Here is an 18,574-nt window from a genome sequence, read left to right on the forward strand (position 1 = left end):
GATAAAACATTTGATCCCCCTGAATGATATTGTGCTTTTTCTTTAAAACCCTCAATGGTTTTCTGGTACAACACATTTTAAACTTATGAATAAGGCTGCTAGCTGTGTCTCTGTTAGTGTTCTGGAAATCTCCTAATAGCCAGACTTTCTAATGTAATAAAACAATTGGTTCTCTATAGCTTTTATGAGAGCTCTTTTGACTTGGCCATATTTGCTACTCAACTTTAGCACATGCATGGGATCAATCTATGTATGTTTAAAAGCACAAGCTAATTCAGTTAGTTATAGATCCAGACAGCACCATAGTGTCGGCCCAGATCCGGCACACATCTGGTACACGTTCAATCCACATGTACCAGATGTGTTCCGGATCTGGACCGACACTGGTGCTGTCTGGGGAGTTTCCAAAGGCTTTGTGTTTTAACACTATTTTGTACCATGCCATAAAAATAAGTGACTTAAAAACAGCAGTTTAATAATTATGACATAGCTATACAACAAAACAAAACAAAATCCTATAACTCAAAACATTACATTATATATTTACAGTAGGCCTATATCACTTTTAATTTGACACTAAACTGTAATATATGCAATTAAAATTGTATCTTTAGAAAAGCCTATATTTGTAAATTACAGTCTCTTGGGGGTTGAAAATTTTTGATTGCTACTGTATATACAATCCCATTATCATCTCAAATTAAAATCTTTTGTTTTGCATTTTGATCCAGTTTAATAAGTAGAGATGTAAAAAAAGGCATGGTTGAAATCAGTTCAGATTCATTGGAAGTTCATTCAAACTAAAGGAAATGGAAAGTCAAATTGAGAGATGCTCTTTGTAATAATTATAAATTATATTAAATTAAAATAAGTACAAAGATTATTTAGATATGATATATCTCATACAATATAAAACTATATTTTTTATTTATATACAGTCGAAGATATATAATATTCTTTAACATTATAGAAGATACTTTTCTTTTATAATGCACATGTTGGCAAATGTAGTAGGTGATCCAAATACTTAATCCATACTGAACATTTGTTAAGACCATACTGTATAGGCCTACTACACAAATAATACAAGTAATATGGTGGTATGCTATTCTATTCTGAACAAATAAGCCAGGGCTCCATGCAGTGCTTTTGAAAGACAGATGAAGTGCATTATTAATAAATTGCAGAACATACAGAACAAGTGTCTGTGGGTTTTACCTGATCTACGATCAATTTTATACATTTGTAGACATTTTAATTAGACATTAGTATAATTATATTGAACAATGGTAGTTAATAGTCTCTTATTGGCCTGTTTAGCTGGGCCATTCATAGAAAAAACCCTGACAATTAATAAAAGAACATATAGACACTTGATAATCTTATTAGATGATTAGATAATCGCATTTGAAAGATTTTACTTTCAATAAAAAATTTGCAATCGATTTGTAAAAGGTGTTTATGCATGTTTGTCCCGGGTTTTTGTTGCATTTACACTGTTCTGCCCACTAGGGGTCACTGTGGAGACGAGTGTCGGATTGTTTCGAAGCCTCACATTTGCTTCAATTGTTTCAGTGTTCCACGAAGCCTTGATCTGCCCACCAATACCATCTACTTCTGATCCAAAACACGGTGCAAAAATAATTAAGTCATTATTTAAACAATTAATTTTTATTTTCATTCACAAATAAAACGGTAATGAGTTATTTTACGTTTGGAATCACTTCTACAGCAGAAGCATTACTCAGACCAGACTATACAGAGCAACCTCAGACTCGTAAAGATGCATTACTGAAGCTCTGGGTGTTGCTAATAAATTACAGGTCGGCGATAGGCTTGTGTGGCCAGTATGGATATTTTTCCTTGTCCAGCTTGGTCTCCGGGAAGGTGTTGTTGAGATCCTCTATGGTCATCTGGTCGAAGGGAATCATGTTCCTGAACTTATCAAGCTGCCAAGGACAAACAAGGACATTTTATTGAAATGCTTCAAGCTTGTGAATTTGATCAAATCACAATTATTTCATTAATGAGTATTATGGAAAAGCTTGATTTATTAGCACAGCCCGACATATCTTCGGTTCTGTAAGAATTCAGCGCTCGTAATGTGACAGGTACAGGTTGAACTTACCCCCTTCTCATATTCGGCGATGCGAGATTTAGACGCTTCCAAGTAAGCAGCTGCAGTTTTGTTCTGAATACATTGAGACACAACATAAATATATGTGCAAAAAAACAAAACTATTCTAAAGAGAATAATGGCCTGAATTTGGCCTGGTACAGTAAAACTCCCTGTATTTTCAGAATGACACCTTAACCTGCCATTACAATTAGCAAGTTTGATTCAAAACTCAGATTTTTTCAATATTTAATTTGCATTAGGACTCCCTCCTGGAGCGACGTTTGACACACTTGATATAAAACATCTCTGGGAGACTCACAGAATCCTGCTCCTGGGAATCAATCTTTGCAGTCTGAGTGTCCACTGGCTCAGGGACCGCCAACACAGAGAACTGGAGATAGAGAGACGGGTAGACAGAGAATATAAGACACACTGCAGAAGAAGAGATGGGTTCAGAGAGAAATCACTGGATCTCACCTTCTTCTCAAACTCATCCACCATGCCGGCTTTGGCCACAACTGTTCTGTAGTAACTCCAGTCAATGGGAGCCGGTTTCTCTGGCAAGGATGCAAGTCTGCAAGTAAACATGGTTCAGCACAAATTTATAATTGACTTGACTGATACAACAATTTCTACATCTAAAAACCTTGACAGTCAGACTTGATTAACAATTTTTAAATGTTTTTATTTGATAAAAATCCTCTTTTGCTCACCAAGGCTGCATTTATTTACAGTTTAAAAAAGAAATATTGTGAAGTATTATTTCCAGTTAAAATAACTCTTCTCTATGCGAATATATTGGAAAATGGAATTCATTCCTGTGATGCAAAGCTGAATTTTCAGCAACATAACATATATATATAATATATATAGATAGATACTACTTTTATATTTAAAATAAATGTTATGTTGAACTTTTTTTCCATCAAAGAATCCTGAAAAAAATGTTTTCAACATTGATAATCAGAAATGTTCATCAAATCATCATATCAGAAATGATTTATGAATAATAATGCGACACTAAAGACTGTAGTAATGATGCTGAAAATTCAGCTTTGCATCAGAGGAATAAATTATATTTTATAGTATATTCACATAAATTTTTTTTAAAAAAAAGAGTTATTTTAAATGAAATAGTACTTCATAATATTGCTGTTTTTACTATACATGTATAAGCATATTAAGACAATCTGCTTTTCCATGCATCCAACACAGCTTTAGCAAAGTTTAGCCAGCTTGTCCATTGACCTATGGTGTTTTGCTCAAGGGCACATAATGATGATGGCTTATGGATCACCCCGTGCTGGGTTCAAAACATAAATTCCAGCATACCTTTAAAACCATCACTCCTGTATGAACTACATGCTAGAAACTGTGCAGTGATGTAGAGACTCACTTTGCTGTGATGGAGTCACTGCGGGTCTTCAAGCTGTTGAACATGGCTCTCTGGTTCGGTGGGACCCTCTCCGCAAAAGCCAGCCAGTCAATGGCCTTTACAGCTGCACGTCGGCCTGCCATCTTTTACTCCTGTCAAAACATTTTATGAAGTTATGGTTATTAAGAATAACAAAGATCTTTCACAAGTTAAGCAAACGGGTTCCAGCTGCATGTCAAGCTAATTGTACGACCAGTCGTCCAAAATTGACTTTAAGAAAACATATCATAATATCATAATTGTGAAACCAAGCATGATAATGATTGTTTTCCACATACAAGACATGTAATAGATTCAAAATGTAGCCTAACGTTACATATAATCAGCTACAGAATACCAACATATAGGATGCCAGATGGCTCTAATGTAGCATACTAAAACACAGTTTTCGCATTTAAACAGTATTTATAACTAAAGTGTCACTATTTTCTATTTTGATTACATAAATTAGGTTTATAAGAACAACTGAAATATAAAGCCTTCACTAATGCACACAAGTCGACAAGACAAGGTCAGCGTACGAATTATATAAGATAAAGACAAAAATAAACACCACAAAACCGCGACATTTCATTTAAACATGAAAGATAAAGACTAATGTTTATGGTTTAAACAAGTGAAACCAATAGTGCGCTGTATTATTTAATAAATGACTGGATTTTGACACATACTCACTGCTCAAGGATCAAGCCGCTGCAATGACAGAAGCGTGATGGCCGCCGGAGAGCGGAAGCGCGGTTAAGAAAGCAGCGCTCGTTACTGACACCCAGCGGACTGGAGAAAAGCTGAAGCAGACTTGCGGGTCCAGTTTGTCGCTTTCAGCACTAGCGTAGCCAGAAAAGCGTCTCTGGGTGTGCATAAGAAAAATTGGGTGTGCCACATTTATTGTCAAATTAATGTGCAAAAACTCGGACCCGGCTTATCAGTAACTTTACAGAATAGACTGGGCTGATGTGTAAAACTGGCTTGCCACATAAACATAATACTAGGCCTACAGTATATAAAATATAACTCAGGGCTCAACATTAAGGCTTTACATGTGCTTGTCCTTCGAACAAGTAAAACGGCCATTCTCTTGTCCGGGTAAAAATCCAGAAATCGGTTTAAATGTATGCTTCATCTTTCATTTTAAATTCTTAGATCTGATCAATAAATTCAATTGAAATAATAAGACACTATGCTGTTACCAATCAAATTAATTAATTTACACTGAAAAATTACAACTGCATTAAATAATGTTATGAGATTGTTTTAAATATTTTTGGAAAATACAAATATGACATATTGGAAAGAATTATCCTACTTATCCTTCGCAGGTGACCGTCTTAATGAGTGAGTTATTGAGTAATTTATTCAAATGATTCGTTCAAACGGCTGAATCATTAAGGAATGAGGCAGTTGTTTAATGGGTCATTGAATCTTTGACTCAATCGATTCATTCAAAGCGCTGAAACATTCAGTAATGCGGTGATGTGTTCAGGTGAGCTGCGCTGTGGTTCTGCTGTTATCTTTGTTTTGAACTATTTTCGCTGCTCAAATAGAACTAAAACAGTCAATATTGTGTCTAAAATGTAAGTGACTTGATATTAATTACTTGTTAATTGAACTGTCATATGAAATCAGTGTCATATTTTCAATCGTGATGGTATACAGCACTCTTGGTCACTGTGATGTTGCTTAACTGTATCATATCATGTTATAAATATAAAAACTCCACAATTTTTGAATCGCTCTATATGTTCATTAAGTTTCTTTGTGTGATCTGCTCTCATTTGTTTCCATTTCCCCTCATGAGGCTGCGCGAGCCTCAACAGCACAACCGTACCAGTCAGCGGCTGTTTACGGATTGGTTGGCACTTGGCAGTCCGAATGTCGGCAGATATTTTTTTAACGATAATAATTTAAAAATTAAAATACATTTTAAATGTACAAATATTTTAAGTAAACAACAATAGTCAAAGTTTAGGAAACGTTTTTATTAAAACTTTAAAAAAGAATTCTGCATCTATTTTAGGTGTGCCACCTGCCACTGTGGGTGGCACCGGCACACCCTGGCACACCCGTGGCTACGCCAGTGAGCTCACCTAAAACAAATTATTTCAATTCTTTAGTTGCATCATGGACCTCATCCTAAAATTTAAAAGGCAGTTATATATATATTATTTATATAATTTATACTGTAGCTCAAACAGTAGAGCGTTGGCTCTTTAAAATGCCAAGATCATGGGTTCGATTCCCAGTGGATGACATCGATTTTTTTGGGGTAGGCCTATACCGTAAATATATAGCCAAATGGTATTCTGAAGCAATATTCTCATCAGTGTTTTATCAGCTTTTGTATATACTGAAATCTGCATATTTGTTATATTTACCTCAGGGCGTTATTGACCTTAAAGGCACTGATTTTTATTTTTTACCGTATTAAATGTATACATCATGTTTCATGTCAAATTCTTACATTTGATCAATGAATTCAGTTATTATAATAGAACGGGGCTGTTACCAATCAAATTAAATAATTTACAATCCAAAATTGCAATGAATAGCCAAACGTTGTGAGATTAATGTTTTAAATGTGTAAATATACAAGGGGAAAAAAACAATAATTTTAAACATTAACCTAAACCGCCAGTAGGTGGCGGCAAGTGGCGGTCTTAATAACTGAGTCATTCGTTCAAAACGCTGAATCGTAATCATTCAGTTACAAAACACCGCGCTGGCTGTTGTTTTCTTTTGGAACTATTTTCGTAATAGTTTTGAAATAATTTTTTACAAAGCCTATATTTGAACTAAAACCCAAACCTTCCAATGTTCAGCTCCCCCATGACATTTTATCTTGACAAACATGTTTGAATGAAGTGAAGAAGTGTGACGCAAGTTTTTTTTTTTTAATATAAGGTCTAAGGCAGTCATTTTGACCCCGGCCAGTCAAAATGTCTTAAATGTCACCTGTGACTGTCTCTGTCGGTGACTCGTTGACTTATTGGCTCATTCTATGAAAAGGACCCCTTTTCCTTTTATGTCACCCAATATGTAGCCTAAGCCATAGCCTATTGAAATAGTTTTATGTAAATCAAACAAAATACATGTAGCCCGCACTCATCAGCAAAACCTGAAGTGTTCTTCTCATAATTAAATAATAAAATAGTCGAGTGAAATGATAGATTGGATTAAAAAGAATGAACTTTACGCTACTGTGTACTTCTATAGGCTACAAGTGGTCACTGACCACCCGTCCCCTTTGCGTTGTAGGTTACCGCACAGCTTTTTCACCCCTTGTCCCGCACATCAGTCTGTTGGTTTTTAGTGAGCATATTAAGAAAACGTGCATGCGTTCTTTTGCCTTTTAAAAAAAACATTTTATTTATTCTTTCTGCAGCGTAGTTTTTAACCTGTATTTAGCGATTCGTCAGAAGTCCAACAAATAACCTACAACAGCCGTTTTTAAAATCCTATCCAATGGTTGAAAGCAAAGGAGTAAACACGGGCACTAGTAGGTTGTGACGGCTGTCAATCAAAATGTGGAGCGCTGATTCGTTCCATGTGTTCCCTGTATGAAAACAAATGAATAGTAAATACACATTTTAATTTAATAAAATTGATCAACTTGTTGCTTGCTGTGGTTGTTTTAATTCACATCCTTTCTAAAAGAAAAAAAAATAACGTTTTGGTTTAATATATTCTTAATATATAAGACTGTCAATGATCTAAGTTCATGTTGGTTTATATTTTATTTGTTCATTATTTATTTTGTTGGATTTTAGTTGGACTTGGTCAGAACTGTTTCAAAAATAGTGATCAGCATGATGCCTGCTGCCTTTGGGCTCAGTCATGTTGAATTTAAATTGCATGTACAATAAAGACATGTTATGTTACATTGTGATGTAATTGTGTTTTCTGGAAGGGACTTTAAGAACAAATATTTTTTATCAGCTGAAAGGCAGAATACAAATGTTTTTTTATTACGTTAGATAAACATTATAGTTTCAGGTTATGTTTTAGTGTTGGTAACATGTCCCACATTGTCCCACACAAATTTATAATCGTCCCACATTTGGTTTGTTTGATGGTGGTCCTCCTACTAGGCTACATAAAGAAAATAAAATCGAGAAAGACCTCATTATTTTGGGATGCCATACGGATTGACCTGGCTGAAATTGGTGAGAAATTGACTCATGTAGGCTACTCTGAGTCATTTTATTACGTCAGAGTAAATAGCGTGGAAAAGGGGCAGTGATGAATGGGTTGATACTGTCACTAATAGTCTAGCTCTCTCTCACTCACTCAGCGCGCGCCGCCGTTCACTCGCGTCGCGCGGGTCACGCTCGGGCCAGAGGGCGCGCGACTGGTCGACAGCAGCACACGCGGAGGAGGACCTCTTTACGTCAAGCACAGATGACACCTACTTCTTAAAGGTGAGGAAAAACATATTGGTGGTTATTTTGTTGCATTCAGTCGGATATAATAATACCCTGCTGGCTGCTTTTATGACGGATGATAAGAGCAGGTGTGGTGTTTGTATCTCTTTATCTCAGCTTTGTTTGCGGTAGGATGCGTTATTATTAGGATGGGTGGTTTAAATGTGAGATGTCCGATCATCTAGGTACTTTATCTCGTGTTTCAGGGAGTTAAGGCAGTTTTATTTGCGCATGATTAAATTAATTAGCCTACTATAACGCTGTGCCAAAAAAAAGGTAACCTGCAGCGCGTGCAAGTTTTAGCTTGTCAAACCACTCTCATGCAGTGAAATATGAAACTTAGAAATACATTAAAAAATACTTTCGTTACGTTCGTAACAGGTGCGGATTACCGGTGCTGTTCGGGAACTGATCGCGCGTTCAAGTCTATGCGCGTGATGCTGCCGGTCAAAGTAGACTTATTATATGAACAGAACAGGATCAGAAAAAAAGAGGAATTCTGAAACTTTCATGAAAAGCTACATTGTATTGTCAAACAAATGTTGGGTCAAATAATAAATCAGTCAAATTAATTCGTCGTCAATTTTTCTTGTATAGCCTACTCAGCGATGATGTTTTACAATCAGAAAGCTTTTTATTTTGTACTGGTGTAGAGAGTGCGATCTGTGTGGCCTAAATAAGACACAATGTAATGTAGCATGATAATATCGGTATAAAATATAGTAGCCTAATAATAAAAAATATTTTTCGAAGTGAGGAGAATTTGAGATTAAAATTGACAGTCAGAATGAAATCTATAGGCTTCTATACAGATGACAAAGACTATTATGTTTTGACTAATGCACTTCCATATGTTCAAAAATGTATAACCATAAGATAAAGATACATAGACACAATGGTATAGACATAACCAATAACAAAATAAAATATTTTTTAAATATCTATAGCCTATACACAGCCATGATATAATGTAATTTATTATAATACAAATATAATATAAAAATATCATGCAAATAAAAAATGCAATATTGTCAAATTAATGTAATTAATATAATGAAAAAAATATTTGTATTATTATTTCTCTCTTTTCCACTTTTTTTTTTTTTTTTTGCTTAGTCACAGGAGAATTTGGCATGGCACAAACATTACTCTAAAGCATATTAAGTTACTCAGCACTCAATCCCACAGAACAAACAGGGTTGTGTGGCTGAATGTGATAATTTCCATGGTGGAGATTTAAAACCAGAGAAGTTTACAGCATGCAAAACAAGTGCTTCACCTAATAATCAACCTAGTAATATAAACAAGAAAAATACTATTTAAGGACATGTTTTTTTTTAGATAGTATTGTTAAAAGGCTGATAATTTGCTTGTTGTCTAATTGTATAGGCACTTGAGTGAGGAGACATAATGACGGAGGGTGCAGAGATTCATCAGACCCTGCAGCCAAACAGGGCTGATGCTGCCAGGACGTCCTCTCTGCGGGCCGTAGAAACAGATTCTGGGCCGGTAGAGACGGCCAGCTGGGAGTCAGAGGAGCCGGACCACCAGGAAGAGCAATCCTCCACTTTTCCAGAAGTGCAGCATCATTCCTCTGCAGGACCGGAGGACAGTGGCCAGGTGGCGCCTGAGGGTGGCTGGGGCTGGGTGGTCGTCGCTGCTACCGTCCTGGTCTTAGCCATGACTCTGGCTTTCCCTTCTTGCATCGGGATATTTTACACAGACTTGCAGAACGACTTCCAAGCCAGCAACACCGAGACGTCATGGGTGCCAGCTATCATGATGGCAGTGCTGCATGCATGCGGTAGGGAGGGTTCTCTGATACGAACCGATTCATGCATTTGATCCATTAGTTCATCCGCGCTTTGTGACGCAATCCTCACGGCGCTCCCGCATTCCCCCTCACCACAGGGTCAGATACAGTATCTGAAAAACACTTCTATCAAGTTACTTTACTAATCAGTTGTGCAACACTGATCTGTTTCATAACATGAAATATAAACAGGCACAGAGGTCAGAGGATGACAACGGTGGTCTGTTCACTTCCAGCGCTCTTGAACTCTGGGATTGTACTCAAGTTTTTTGGCCATCTTAAAGGGTTAGTTCACCCAAAAATTTTAATTATCCCATAATTTGCTTACCCTCAAGCCATCCTAGGTGTATATGTATACTTTCTTTGTTTCAGAAACAACACAATCAGAGTTATGTTAAAAAAATATCCTGGCTCTTCCAAGCTTTATAATGGGAGTGAATGGTGCCTGAGATTTTGAAGCCCAAAAAAAGCGCATCCATCCATCATAAAAGTACTCCATACGACTCCAGGGTGTTCATAAAGGGTTTCTGAAGCGAAGCAATGGGTTTTTGTAAGACAAATATCCATATTTATGACTTTATAAACTATAATCACTGGCTTTGGGTAACGACCATACGCGAGTCTAGTTCCGGCTGAAGAGTGACCTTTGACCCGACGCATGACATAGGATATAGGAGTAGCGTAATCTTAGGTGACAGTAGATGTGTCTCAAAGTTCAAACAAATAGGGCTGGGCAACAAACTCAAGCTGCTCCGAAATTTCTTTGTAAAAATACTCACTTTAGGCTTCTAATTCATGACCGGTGTTTTGTTTTACTCTTTCCTCTGTGCTTTTGCGTTCGTCAATACATCATCCGTCGGGAACTAGACTCGCTTACAGCCAGAATCCATTGATTATAGATTATAAAGTTATAAATATGAATATTTTTCTGACAAAAACGCATCACATCGCTTCAGAAACCCTTTATTAACTCCCTGGAGTCGTATGGATTACTTTTATGATGAATGGATGCCTTTTTTTGGGCTTCAAAATCTCAGGCACCATTCACTTCCATTATAAAGCTAAGAAGAGCCAGGATATTTTTCAACTCCAATTGTGTGTGGCTGAAAGTAGAAAGTCATAAACACCTAGGATGGCTTGAGGGTGAGTATATTATGGGATAATTTTCCTTTTTTGGTGAAAACTATCCCTTTAAGTGTGATTCTAAATCTTAAGGAGTACACATGCTCAGTCATGTCGCTGCACTAGAAACAAGTGGGGGAAATCTTCACAGGGAAATTCATCCAGTCATTTCGGTACAACTCAAAGAATAGCTGACGTGGAGAAAAAGGATTTGGGGCCCGGCATTTTTAATCAGCTTAATGCAGCTCAGTATTCGTTTCTAGGCAGCAGTGTCTGAGTTCAAAGTACGCTATGCAACTATTACAATCCATTAGTATGGGTTACATAACAGTAGAATATACAAACGGTGTGTATGCACAATAATTTAGTGAACTGTAGTGAACATATACAAATAATTGAGTAGTGAAGACTGCATAGGGACAGTCAGCTCTGAGTCAGGCAGGAGATTGCTATTGCTGATATTGCTGATCCGGTTCTGGAACAGCTAAGATGCTCTTCTGTGAGAAATGTTTATTTGTCTTTCCAGCCCTTTCTCTTTGCAGTCTGCTGGACAAGTTAGTGCCAAAGACAATGTTAAGGTGATCCCTATTGGTTTATTTTCACACAGTGCTGTGACACCTAAAGTATTCATTTAAGCGGTGCAAATGTTCAATCTCCCTTGGGGTTTTAAAGAGCTTGAAGTAATTTGCACTATACTAACTGCTGTGCTCAGTGGGTGCAGAGTGTCACATCAAATCAAGTTTCTCATTTTACAAACAAAAGGAAAAGGGGCAAAAGAATGACATTGTGTGGCACTCATTTTCCCTCTTGATATGATACCCACTTAGGTGTAACTCAATCGATAAAATAGCTTTTTTAAAAGTGTGTCATTTTTTCTTATCCCAGATTAATGTGAAAGTCAGCTCTAAGTTAGCCTTAAGGCTTGCTTTATGAAAAGTAAACCATTTCAGGACATTGCTCTGTTTGTTTGAGTCGTGTCAACATGTCAACCAATGGCGTGAGTTTAGGGCAGGACTTGGAGGATCACTATAAAAAAACATTCCAGTATAAATGACTAATTACTTACTAAAAATGTTGTTTAATACTGTCATTTATAGTGAACTAAAATATCCTTGATGTCATTTATATTTTAATGCTCATGCTAACTTTTGTCAACTTTACAACAAGTAAATCCACTTCACCAGCTAAATACTCTTAGACAGCAATGCCATAGAAATATACAGAGCTATCTCAAAAACGGAAATTCAAAGACAAATTTCTAAAGATGGCTGTGCGCATAAGGTCTATCTTCACTTGTAGTATGGTTGCAGTACAAACGTTTACTTCTGTTACACTTAAAGTATACTCACTTTTATACACTATAAGACTACACTAAAAAGTAGCATTGAAATACAGTAGTACACTTACAGTACAAGTATATTACTAGTACAATGATATTAGTATACTTAATAAAATGAACTTGAAGTGTACTTATTTTTGTAAAGGCAATTAAGTGCACTTCTTTTTCACAAGGGACCAAAATGTGAAGTTTAACAGTCGAGTCCATATCATCCAATATTGTTTATTACAACAGGGCCACATTTTACTAATTTTTTTTTTTTTTACAAATTTAGTCAGCGAAAACTTAATTTGTGGCCACGATTTGCATTTTTCCCCCCTCCTGCATGTCATAAAGTGATACGACGTAGGGGCTACGGTAACCCATATTCAGAATTTGTCCTAGTAGTGAACACACACACACACACACACACACACACACACACACACACACACGGAGCAGTGGGCAGCCATTTTTGCTGTGGCGCCTGGGAAGTGATTGGGGGTTTGGTGCCTTGCTCAAGGGCACTTCAGTCACTTCTATCAAAGCCTATCAAATACAATGAATGAACTTTAATTTGCATATATAGTGTTTTAATACCAAATGCAAATAGCCAGTGGTTTGGGTGAAAAAAACTAAAAAACTATTGTTTGCCATCATCTGCATATGTGGGAGCGTGAGGAGGACATTAAACAGGATCATCTGTAAGTCAATGTGCGCTATTGTGCGCACACCGTAACCAACCATGTTCATTATTGTTCATAAGACAATGCCATTGTCTTTCCGTAGGCCCCATATGTAGTGTTCTCGTGGAGCGCTACGGTTGCCGTGCAACAATAATCATCGGCGGGATCCTGAGCGGACTGGGAATGGCAGCCAGCTCATTTGCACAGACAATGGTAGAGCTGTATATCACTGCTGGCATTATTACAGGTGGGTATATATTACCTTCACAGAAACAGTGGTGTGAAAATTATTCTTGCTCAGCAGGATGAACCACATGAAATGGACTGAATTATCATCTTTCCTTTAGGAATGGGATTCTCTTTGTCTTTCCAGCCATCGATCACCATGATGGGCCACTACTTTGTGCGTCGTAGGGCATTCGCCAATGCTCTGTCTTCCACTGGCACTGCACTTGGGCTGAGCACCCTACCATTGCTGGCCAACTATCTGCTCAGCAGCTTTGGTTGGCGGGGCAGTTTTCTGGTGCTGGGAGGGGTTCTGCTGAACTGTTGCGTTTGTGGGGCCGTGATGCGCCCCCTTGGGGCTAAACCAAAGACAGAAGCCAGAACCGGACCTACGGACAATCACCACCTCAAAACCAATTGCCTTTCCGTTCATCAGGAAAGAGAGAGTCTGAAGGGCCGCCTACGGGCCACTCTCTCCACCGTCATGCCTTTCCTGCGCAGACACATGGCTTTTGACCTACTGTGCAGTAACCCATACTTTTGTGCCTATGCTCTTGGGGTGTCCTGGATGATGCTGGGCTTTGTGGTGCCCCTGGTTTACCTCGTTCCCTATGCCACCGCACACGGTATGGAGCAAGACCGGGCCGCCCTACTGATGGCCATCCTCGGATTGATCAACATCACCGTTCGGCCCGCAACAGCGCTGGTTTTCGGACTGCCCCGTTTGCGAGGAAACCATTGCTTTGCTTATCTGTTTGCCACGGCGGTGCTGATCAACGGGTTGAGCAACTGCATCTGTGGGATGGGAACAAGTTTTTCAGTACTGCTGGCGTACGTTATAGTGTTTGGGTTTTCTATGAGCCTTGTTGGCTCCTTGTTGTTCACTGTACTTATGGACACGGTCGAGATGAGCCGCTTCCCATCCGCCCTGGGCCTCATCAGTATTATGGAGAGCATCATGCTTCTGCTTGGTCCACCATTAGCAGGTGATGTAATGTTTCCACAGTTGATTTCTCTGACGTTTGTTTGACGTACTACATTTATTAGTTGGTGAAAGCAGAATGCCTGCTTGTATTTGTCAAGGCCAACAAATATTCACCCTCATGTTGCTTTAAACTCATGTGATTTTTTTTGGAAGTACTTACACTTTACTCTTTTCCATAAAACAATTACAATGAGCTCTCAAGCTCCTAAAGGAACAACAACAACAACAACAACAACAAATAAAATAAATGTAGTTCCTCTAGTGCAGTATGTAGACTCCCAAATCATGAACTATATCAAAGAGTATAGATACACCAAGACGGTTCACTCATATTACTACGAATGGGAGAAACTGTAATGTGCAATATGGCGGAATAAGGCTCGCCTTCTAAATAAAAGAGCCAATTCCCACTTGATAAAGTCATTGCGTCACAGTAGCTGTTGTTAAAGCTTCAGTTCCCATAGCAAGCTTTTAGGACTTTTAATGCTACTTGAGCGTAAGAAACAACATTTATGAGACAGCTCATGTCAGATTTGATTCCTGATTTGAAAAATGTTATTTAAATGCGAGTTTGTGAAGCAGATGTTAAAATGTTGCTATTTCTTCATACGTGTAGATAAAAAGCTCCCTAGAGTAGGGTGACAGTCCCGAAATTAGGAGCTTTGTTCCTGCGTCCTGCAAGAAGTAAGCAGTGTCCTGCATTTCAATTGTCTGTATTATTTTTTCTTCCCTGAAATTACAATATCACAATAAGAATTATATTTAAAAAAATACCACTGCTGTTTAAAAGTACATTTGTGCAGCCATCAAATATAGAATGGGGGAAGTAACAAACTAACACAATCGTAGAGAAGGATTTTTCCGCTGATGATGACTAGACAGAGCAAAGGAATCAGTGATGACCCCATCAAACGTTGTTAAATAGAGCTAGACGAGCCAGGACTTCATCTAGACACATAATGCATGGATAAGAGCCCTAATAATGACCCTAAGTTAAGTGATGAGATCGTCATTTGCAGGCTGGTGTCCAGAACATTGAGCACAGGGCATCCTCTCCAGTTACCATTACCATGGTAACTCAAATGTCAAGGCACATGGAAGGTCTGCTCTCACAGCTAAGGCACTTTATATGATGAACCGATTGAATTTGACTTTTTTTTTCACATAAACATTGATCAGCAAACATGCTGATCAGTAACACATGAGGAGTGAACTTCATTGGATCTTGTGTAAGCTCAAACGTGCTGCGTAACAAGAGAATGATCCTTATTGGTTCTTACTGAAGCTCAGAAATGCTGCGTAATATGAGAATAGGCCTAAACCTCATTGGTTCCCGCACGTCAAGTGAACATGCTTGAGCTTCCGTTTACCAGATCTGATGTATGTGTTGATGATTTTTATGTGAATAAAAGCTTAAAATGAAATATGTTCATCATATAAAGCGATCGAGTCTCTTCAGAAACTTTAGAATAAACCGCTCGATTCATATGTATTAGTTGTACAATCTCTTCATGAACAAAATGACAAAGTGGTAGTTGCGCGGACTGTCAATGGAGAAACAGAAATCTCTCAGATTTCATTTCAAATATCTTGATTTGTTTCGAAGATGACCAGTTTTGCGTGAACTAACCCTTTATGTAATTCACAATGATTCATGGATTGAGTTGTTCACTTCCTCAAAAAAAAAAGATGTTAAAGGGATAGTTCACCCAAAAATGAAAATGTTGTCATTTACTAATGCTCATGTTGTTCCAAACCTGTATATGAGGTTCTTTTTTCTGTTGAACACAAAAGAAAATATTTGAAAGAAAGTTGATAACCAGACAGTTGATGGTCAACTTATGCTGGGTACACACCAAAAGATAATCGGGCTGATTTTGGGCCGATTTTCCCCCTTCCGACAATCCTAGCTATGTCCCGATCATCTTGATGGTTCTACAGATTATCTTATCAGATTTTCCCTTGGTTTGAGGTGTGTTAAGAGTGTCCGAAGAACCTGCTCAGAAGAACGTTGGAGCCGCCTCAATCGCGAACATGTTAAATATTTACGATCAGAAATCCTGATGTGAAAAATACTTCTAGGGATCGACTTAAAAGTAATTTATGTGGCTTATTATGATTTTTTTTTTACAGGAATCCTGGTTGACACCACTAGGCAATACGCTTATGTGTTCTTTGCCTGCAGCATAACCGGGTCCACAGCTGGTCTCTTCATCATGTTGTCCTTCTACTGGCTGGACAAAAAGAAAGACAGAGAGGTTAAGAGCTCCTCCACTCATAAAGACACTAATACACTGAAGCCAAGCATTAAGATGACCATAGACTGTGAATATAGTCCAGTGCCTTTGCAAAGTAAGAATGACAGAAATAGAGAGACTGATGTGTGATGTGTGCCAAGACACCACCTTGAGTGCATTTTACCATAGTCTTTTCCCATCCTCTTCTTATTGGTGGACAATCAGCTGTATTTGCCATAGACTATGTACACAAGAGATAACGCATAACATTTCCTGGACTGCTGTAGTAAATGGATCGGACCAGAATTGCAGGTCTAACTGTTCATAGTGCCATATGGAACTGTAATCACGTCAGATCATCTCACAATTTTTTTTTTTTTTAAATACAGTTTCTGTTATTACTCTAAACTACTTCAGGATTACTGACAAATGCCAGTTGCAATTGACATTCATATTACTGTAACGTGAATGTAGAAAACACGGAGAATGTGCAAGACAGGGTCATGCAATTAGTGTTTTTTAAAATGATTTCTAGATGCCTTAAATGATAAATATTAGATCATATATATATATATATATATATATATATATATATATATATGCATAAAACATTTTTAGTTTTGTATAGATGCTGCTTTTTAAAATCAGTAATTTATTTATATATTTGTATGTATTAAACAAAATGTATGCATTTGTGTTGTTTCAGTTTTCCTTAACTAAGCACGGTTTCTGCTTGCTCTTCTGTAGTCAAATCATGCTGTAGAGGAAAAGTGGCACATTCCTCCAGCTGTGCCATATGTTTGTTTTAGGGTGTTCACACTTGGCAGGTCTGGTTTGAAACGAATAGTGCGATTGCTGAGGAGAATGGGTCGCTCGCTGTGTGAGAAGACGTATACAGATCCACCGCTGGCCTATCAGTGGGAAAGTCAGTAGGTAGTGGCTATAGACAAGTCATTACTCCTATTTTCGGACCTTCCGGCCCGCCATAGAACCCTGGTGCGCACACAAACAAGCAGACCAAGAACAACATTTCAGCTTCCAAATGAACTCTAGTGTGGTTCATCTGAAATATGATCGTAACACTGACCAAAGACATCTTAACTAACTAAAAACTGGATGTGATGTCACAAGATGCGACCCTAGTAAAAAGGACAGATGGTCAATAGTGAAGTTACGTTGCTCATTATAGCCTACTGTTACGTCAGTAGTACTGAGAAAATTGTATAGAATAATATCAAAGAAAACAAGAAAATCCAGAAAGCAGAACTAAGAGACAACACAACATCCCACAAAAGAAAAGACCTGACAAAGAACACAGGAAACACAAGGGCTTATAAAGGGAAACATTACCATTACAAGACACAGCTGAATGTAACCGCAACAATCATGAGCGCACAGGCAAAGCACACTGGGAAATGAACTTTACAATGCAAAAGCACAGGAGTCCAGAGGTGGATGTAACAATTACAGTTCGGTACAGGCTTTAGAACTGCATCTTCTGATTTGACTCCTTACACGTTTGATGAACTCTTGAGTTCTTAGCTAGTAAAAACAAAACAAAACAAAAAAACACCATATGCACATAAACATCAAGTGCAGTTAGGGTGAATCCCAATTCTCTGTCTTCCCCCTAGTTTTGCATGTTCACGTGAGAGTAAGGGCTATCCCGATTCTCGTTTTGATCAAGGGGAACTTGATGTCTCCAAGAACCACAAGAGGGCGTCATGTTGTGACTTGTGCAAGATAAACTCTCTCAAGCTATACGGAATCATTCAAAAGCACATACACACTAACTTTTACTTTTGTACAATTTTTACATTAGAGGTGCAAAAGTTCTTATAGGATTAATCTTTGTTTTAATTTTTACCTCACAGAACAGCTGTTTTAACAGTGGTGTGTAGGACTTTTAGATCCACTGTATAATATTTCCTCTCTTCAGATGAACACAAAGGGCCTCAGTCATGAAACAAGAGCATAATGAATCTGTGGAAACCCTTTATAAAGCCTTTCTGACAAAATTTCAGATTCATGAAAGTGGATTCAACAAGTTCATTTGCCCATATTGGTACTCTTAGGTAAGATATTGAGATAAGGTTAAATGCACACATTATAAATAAAAGACCAAGTAGACAAAGACATCGTCCACTAACATTAAATCATGCAGCCATTTTATTTGAGTGTATCAGGAGTATCATATTTAAGTTCTTTACAGTACA

The 18,574-nt window shown here is 37.8% G+C and overlaps 2 protein-coding genes across 4 annotated transcripts; one reads left to right on the forward strand and one right to left on the reverse strand.

The window, feature by feature from the left end:
• Positions 1-1,652: 1,652 nt before the first annotated feature.
• atp5pd (ATP synthase peripheral stalk subunit d) lies at positions 1,653-4,357 on the reverse strand. Of its 2 annotated transcripts, none has more exons than XM_077211710.1 (6): positions 4,230-4,357; positions 3,516-3,646; positions 2,597-2,693; positions 2,439-2,510; positions 2,129-2,191; positions 1,653-1,949 (listed from the first exon to the last, which is right to left on the reverse strand). In XM_077211710.1, the coding sequence occupies exons 2-6, from the start codon at positions 3,635-3,637 to the stop codon at positions 1,818-1,820; spliced, it is 486 nt and encodes a 161-aa protein (XP_077067825.1). In that variant the 5' UTR covers positions 3,638-3,646; positions 4,230-4,357; the 3' UTR covers positions 1,653-1,817. The 2 variants fall into 2 exon arrangements, with proteins under 2 accessions (XP_077067825.1, XP_077067824.1); XM_077211709.1 differs by having other exon boundaries at positions 4,226-4,348.
• A 3,486-nt stretch (positions 4,358-7,843) lies between these two features.
• On the forward strand, positions 7,844-16,653 carry slc16a5b (solute carrier family 16 member 5b). 2 transcript variants are annotated; one of them, XM_077211774.1, is made up of 5 exons: positions 7,844-7,969; positions 9,362-9,776; positions 13,015-13,158; positions 13,259-14,122; positions 16,255-16,653. In XM_077211774.1, the coding sequence occupies exons 2-5, from the start codon at positions 9,383-9,385 to the stop codon at positions 16,506-16,508; spliced, it is 1,656 nt and encodes a 551-aa protein (XP_077067889.1). In that variant the 5' UTR covers positions 7,844-7,969; positions 9,362-9,382; the 3' UTR covers positions 16,509-16,653. The 2 variants fall into 2 exon arrangements, with proteins under 2 accessions (XP_077067889.1, XP_077067890.1); XM_077211775.1 differs by lacking the exon at positions 7,844-7,969 and adding an exon at positions 8,032-8,061.
• The last annotated feature ends 1,921 nt before the right edge of the window (positions 16,654-18,574 follow it).

This window comes from Siphateles boraxobius, unplaced genomic scaffold (genome assembly GCF_051911475.1).
Source record: "Siphateles boraxobius isolate OS27281-9 unplaced genomic scaffold, OSU_SipBor_1 66, whole genome shotgun sequence".
Taxonomy (NCBI): Eukaryota; Metazoa; Chordata; class Actinopteri; order Cypriniformes; family Leuciscidae; genus Siphateles; species Siphateles boraxobius.